Here is a 6,817-nt window from a genome sequence, read left to right as displayed (position 1 = left end):
ACAATGATATACTGATAAATAAATAAATTCCACTTACTTGGAATTAAACGGTGCTGCGCCCGACCTGCCTCGTTCGTGTCTAATGCTAGCGAAAAGGCACGCCCCACTCCTGCGCGCCCCTCTCACTTACCTCGCAATATGTTTATCTTATAGATCGCTTTCGCGACTGTTTTATGATTCGCGACACTCCCCCCAGAAGAAAGAAAATAAAACTAGGATCTGATTAAACTGTATATTTATTGATTTAACTGGTCTGATTGAGCGCACTGTTAAATTATAAGATGATTTTATTAACTACTATTAAACAAATTACTCATAAGCTGGGACGTCCATTCCTTCACTTTATTTTTAGCCTTCAATGCTGAGAGTCTGGTTGGTCGTTTAGATGTAACTACATTTTCTGATGGTGTGTCTGGTAATTCATCGGGAATACCGTCATTCGGCTCAAATTGTTCTGTGTCATTACTGATCTCAGCTGATTGTTCCCCTTGATCTGTGCGAATGCTTTCGTCAATCTCTAATGGAAAAAGATGAGCAATAGATCGTGTCAACGTTTCTCCTGATGACATTTTAACTCTGGCTATTCGTATCTGACCATCCGAACCCTTTATAAGCTCTGATATTTTACCAACTTTCCAATTGGCTCTACTTCCGTCTGCCTTTATCTGGACTATCTCATTTAATTTTGGTGTTCTTTTAACTACAACTCTTGGTTCCCGATGTTTGTTACTTCGTTCACGGAGACTGGTTAAATATTGATTAGTGAACATCTTTGCAAATTCCTGTATTATCATCTGACCACGCTTCCACCCGTCAACCAGGTTAGTTTTTGTTGCAGTAGCCGATTCTAAAAAATCACGGTCGGAAATCTGAGTTGTAACAGGTCCACCTATGCGTAGAAAATCTGAAGGAGATAACACATGATCTAATTCGTCTCCAACTGTTGTCATTGGTCTGGTGTTTAAAACTGCCTCTATTTCCTTGATAATAGTGCATAGCTGATTATGATTAAGCAAGTGTTTATCTAACGTTCTCCTGAGACTATTCTTGACTAATCCTATGAGTCTTTCATAAAACCCACCAAACCATGGAGCTAGCTCTGGTATAAACTTCCAGACTATTTTATTACTTATACAATAGTCAGAAGATAAAACATCTGCTGTAAGTTTAAAATGTGTAGCGTTATCGGACATAATAGATATTGGTAAACCTCGTATTGCAATAAATCTTCTGATTGCTAGTAGACATTCTTCAGCTGATAGGTCTTTGACTACTTCCATATGTATAGCTCTTATCGTTAAACAGGTAAACAAACATACCCAACGCTTTTCTATGTTATCTTCATTTACATAAAGAGGACCAAAATAGTCCAATCCTGTAAAGGTAAAAGGTAGATGGAACTTCACTCTTTCTGCTGGCAGATCAGGCATCGGCGGTAATTTGAATGGTCCTCCTCCATATTTTAAACATTGTGGGCATTTTCTTAATACCTTTTGAACAGTAGATCTCCCTTGCGGAACCCAAAATTCCTGTCTTAGAAGGGCTAGTGTATGTGATACTCCAACATGATAATTTTTCTGATGTAAATCGGAAATAATTTGATGGGTAAAGTTTGAATTTTTCGGTAGTAATATGGGTTTTTTCTGAGAGTAAGTCCAATCTGCATGTTTAAATCTACCATTACATCTAAGTATTCCATTATTATCTTTGAACAAGCCAAGTGATCGCGACAAGTCAGTTATTTTACCTTGAACTTCTTTGGGAAAGTATTCTGCTTGAAGTTTCAATATAACGTTTACCTCGTCATTACTATTAGAACTTTCTGTCAGATGTACTATCTCGGTTTCCGTATTAGTTTGATTATTATTTATTGTAGTATTCGGGAGACCCTCCCCCGCCAAATCAATTTGATGGTCAACTTTATCAATGTTTGAAGGTGGCCATTGTTCTGGGCCTTTCAATAAAAATTCAGGACCTTTGAGCCACCTATTGTACGATTCAACACGGTTCGACCTAGTACCTATATCTGCTGGGTTTAGTTGACTTGGCACATACTTGAGTATGAATTGTTCGTTATTTTTAATCTCATTAATTCTCCTTGAAACAAATGGCGGTAGAAGCTTATTTGATTTGTACCAACCTAGAACTATCTGGCTATCAGTCCACAAATATTTAGACTTAATTTCTAATCTTAAAAACTTTAAAACATAACGTATGAGTCTACATCCAATCAGTGCTCCCAGCAATTCTAACCTTGGTATCTGTAAATTATTCTGATCCTTTAGAGGCACTAATCTAGACTTGCCAATAATAAAAGTGACAATATTATTAGTACCCAAAGCACCACGCAAATAAACACATGCTGCATATGCTTCTAATGAAGCATCTGTAAAACAATGGAGCTCATAAGTTTTACTGTTATCAATTATTTTATCGGATTTTAAATAATATCGACTAACACAAACATTTTTTAGATAATGAAGCTTAGATGCAATTTGTTTCCATTCATTAATTAAAGTATCTTCAATTTTAACATCCCATTTAACCTTTTGTTTCCATAATTTTTGAAAAAATAGTTTTGCTGGGAGCATTATTGGTGCCGCGAATCCACATGGGTCGTAAACTGAAGCTAAAATCTTTAAGACGTCTCGTTTTGTAGAAATACAATATAAATCTATATCGAGAATATCATGTTTCAAATGTAGATTATCTTGTTTTGTATCCCATATCAGACCCAATACTTTAACTAATTTGTTATTTTCTGATACACGAAATTTCTGTGGTATGAGCGAAACAAATTCTACCGTGTTTGAATTCCAGTCCCTTAAATTCATAGACAATCCATCAAAGCACTCTTTGGAAACTGTATATAACTTAAATGCATCTGATACCGTTTGAGCGCCTGTAACGATATTGTCAACATAAATATCTTCCGCAATTTGTTTCAGAATTAAATTATTAGACTTCAACAGATGATATTTTATTGTGGCATTTAACAAAAATGGACTAGATATTATACCAAAAGGAACCCTACAAAATCTTAAGTGTAAAAGATTGTCTTTATTTGGTTCAGAATTTATGTCTTTGAGCCAGAGAAACCGGGTTACATCTTTATCTGATTCTTGGAGGCCTAATTGTAAAAAGGCTTTCTCAACGTCAGCTACAATACCGACCTGATGCTCTCGAAACTTTATTAATAACCCAGTAAGATCCTCTAGCAGTAAAGGTCCTCTATATAAACAATCGTTCAAACTTCGATTGCCTGCCGTCTTGGCTGAAGCATCGTATACGACGCGTATAGCATTAGGTTTATTACGATTGAAAACGCAATGATGAGGGAGGTAATGAACTAGATGATTTGGTGAGAATGAATCCTTTTGTGCTACTGTTTCTATTATACCATTCTGTAACTGTTCCTGTATAATTTTATCGTATAATTTAAATTTTGTGTTATCTAATCGTTTTATTAAATTACAGAGTCGACCGAAGGCTAACCCTAAATTATTTGGTAAATTGGGCGGATATTCTACCCAGGGCCATTTAACGTGATATCTATTATTTATGTACTGAATAGATTCATTAAATTGTTTAATTGCTTCTTCATCGCGATTACATTTCGGAGAATCTGTAATTCCTATTGATTCTAAATCCCACAATCTTTTAATATCATTTGTTTTTAATGGAAGGTCAGGTTCATCTAATTTGCTATCATAATTACCATCTGTTTGAAAATAGGTTAAAACGGTTAACTGATCTTTAGAATCCTTTTCACAAACCTTGCCTGACCACACCCATCCAAAGTCCGAACTAACTAAGAAAAGTTCTTTATCAATAGATATTCTTTCACTAAACATAAATGAGTGGTAATAATCATTTCCTATTAGAATATCTATCTTATCACCGAGTGAACCGTCATCAGCTAAAGTCAATCCCTTGAATTTATTATTATTTAAAACCGAGACTAAGTTACTAATTACTGGAGGTCGTATAGAATTTGTAATATGGGGAACAACATTAGCGTATAAAACTCGTGAAAACCCAGTTCGCGTTGTTATTTTGAGGCTTACAACAGGACTTTCGATTTGATGGGGTAATTTAGCACCGAATGTAAAAATCGATAAACATATTTTTTCTACAATGGGTAAATCCAAAGCAGATGCAACTGATTCTGTTATATATGAACGTTGGCTACCACAATCTAGTAAAACTCTACTGGATATATTTTTAGATGTAATATTTGAATTAGCTATCGTAACAATGCAAGTTTGTAATAATGTAGTAGTAACTTCGGATTTAATATGTAAACTGTCAGTTTGCGTTAACTGCGTTGGTGGTGTTAAATTAACAGGACATAATGCACGGTTGTGAATCCCAAATTTATTGCAGTGCCTACACTTCCGTTTAGAACGACAACTATCAGCCCTATGCCCTTCACCAAAACAATTATAACAACGACTTCCTAATTGAGTTTTTCTTTCTTGTATTGTTTTATAAGTAGTGCATTCGTCATTGAAATGATCCTGTTTACAAAAAATACATTTTCTAATAAATTTTCTTTTAGGTGGCTCAACGTCTCTGTCTAAAGATTCATGTGGCCGTTTCCTTACTGATGATTTAAATTTATTATAGGGTCTTTGGTCAAATTTAGAGTAACCCCCTTTGATGGGTGTATATTTACGACGCCTCTTGATTTCCTCAGTCCTAACATGTAGAGAGTCTAAAGTATAATGCTCGCTATTTCGTTGTTTTGATTCATTGATTGTGATGTCTGTCTGATTTAAGTCTTCTATCTGTCTTTTTAATCTATTTGAAGTTTCTCTAGCCGATATAATATATTCTAAATATTTTCGTATGGTATCAATTGACTCATCTTTGTCTGATAATTTTAATTTTAACTCGTAAATTAAATCTTCAGGGAACTTCTCTATTATCATAACTCGAAGATGATTATGGTTAACATCTTCTCCCAGTGAGCTAAGTACCCGCAGGTGTCTTTCTATCTCATTAAATACTTGTCGGCATTCCTTTACAGATTTGCCGGCTGTTTTTATTCTATATAATGCTACGTAATGGGCGTCAATAATTACGCTAGGTTTACCATATCTTTCTTTTAAGGTATGAACTGCTATCTGATAATTTTTGCTTGTGGTATCTAAGCCATCGATAGCTTGTTTTGCATCACCTTCAAGAACTGATTGAAGATACAATAACTTATCCACATCATTTATATTTCTGCAATCAACGTTTGATGAAAATTGATCCCAAAATTGGTACCATTTAAGAACATCTCCATTGAATTTAGCAAGTTCCATACGCGGCAATTTTCCTGATACGTTAAGGCTATCATTGGCTACTGAAACGGTGTATCTTTTTTGTTTAATATAAACATCTAATTCTGCTATTAATTCTTCTGCTTTAATTTGAATTACTGTATATTGACTAATTTCTTCAAGGTTTGGTTCACTTATCAATTTACAATAATTATGAATTTCCGTAACAAATCTATTATTAGCACCTTTCAATTTACTTGTTATCAATTCTAAATCATTAATGTTTGTATCGCTGTGTTCGTTTAATTGTTTTATAGTAAACTGAGCTGAATTTATATATTGTGTAACTGATTCGTAAATTAATTTTAATCGGGTTCGAATGGCCTCTTCCATAATGATTTTAATATCACACAATCTACCTCGAACACTTTATTCGTAACTGTAACAAGCCATGAGATAAAAAACATTAAACTCATAATTGCAAAGATTAAATTATATATATATATATATATTTTATATGATTCAATTTTTTCTTTAAACTTCATTAAACTACTTCAATTTCATTATACAAAAGTAAATAAGATGTGTATATGTATTTAAATAAAAAGTAAAATATCTGAGTCATATTTTATTATCTGTTAAATAGCTTTCTTTATTTAGTCCGATCTTATCACCTCATCTGATTAAAGAAACAATTTTTATTCAATCTCCAAGCATTAAGTCACTATATTCAATAACTTTAAGGTAAGATCAAAATAAAATGAACTTTAAAACAATGTCGTTAGAATAGCGATATCAATACAAATAATATTCATTAAATAAATTTACAATGCAAAATTCAACCTTATAATATCTTAATTATCTGCACTTTTAAATGTCCTTTAATTTATTTTGTACGAATAACGAAATTCATCTTTAACGCATTCGTAATAAAGTCTGAACTATGAAGTGCGTAGCTGTTGACTATGACTCAGCGATCAACAATGTATTTGGCTTAGCAACATTATGAAATAAACGCTTCGCTCGTACGATATCAAACTACCCGCATACAATCATTTTTGTTTATATTGTAAACAACACAAAAATAAAATCCTTTTAAAATCCCAGCAGCTCCACCATGTCGCCAAATACCTATACACTTTGGTATTGGACGAATAACTGAATACATACGTCACGCATGACGATGTCGCGATGCTGGTTATTACTGATTTAACTGATCATAACACATACAAATATCTGATACTGAATATGTCACTGGTATAAGACACGAGGGTCTGGTCCCTCGATAGTGGCCTCCAACCTCCCCTATAGCCACCCCGAGCCTCGCTAACATTCTGATACTGATCTGATACTGGTCAATTATTATTCTGAATCTGATCCATAGCACACCATGCGTAATTGATTACTCGTAGTCTTAACAACAATGATATACTGATAAATAAATAAATTCCACTTACTTGGAATTAAACGGTGCTGCGCCCGACCTGCCTCGTTCGTGTCTAATGCTAGCGAAAAGGCACGCCCCACTCCTGCGCGCCCCTCTCACT

General features: G+C 34.1%; 1 protein-coding gene across 1 annotated transcript; it reads right to left on the bottom strand.

The window, feature by feature from the left end:
- Positions 1 to 290: 290 nt before the first annotated feature.
- LOC124540231 lies at positions 291 to 950 on the bottom strand. Its single transcript, XM_047117697.1, has one exon. It carries the CDS (start codon positions 948 to 950, stop codon positions 291 to 293), a length of 660 nt encoding a protein of 219 aa, XP_046973653.1.
- Positions 951 to 6,817: the final 5,867 nt, after the last annotated feature.

The sequence above is a fragment of the Vanessa cardui genome, chromosome 24 (genome assembly GCF_905220365.1).
Source record: "Vanessa cardui chromosome 24, ilVanCard2.1, whole genome shotgun sequence".
In the NCBI taxonomy this organism is placed as follows: Eukaryota; Metazoa; Arthropoda; class Insecta; order Lepidoptera; family Nymphalidae; genus Vanessa; species Vanessa cardui.
The sequence above is the reverse complement of the archived record's forward strand: the minus strand, read 5'-3'. Positions and strand labels throughout refer to the sequence as shown.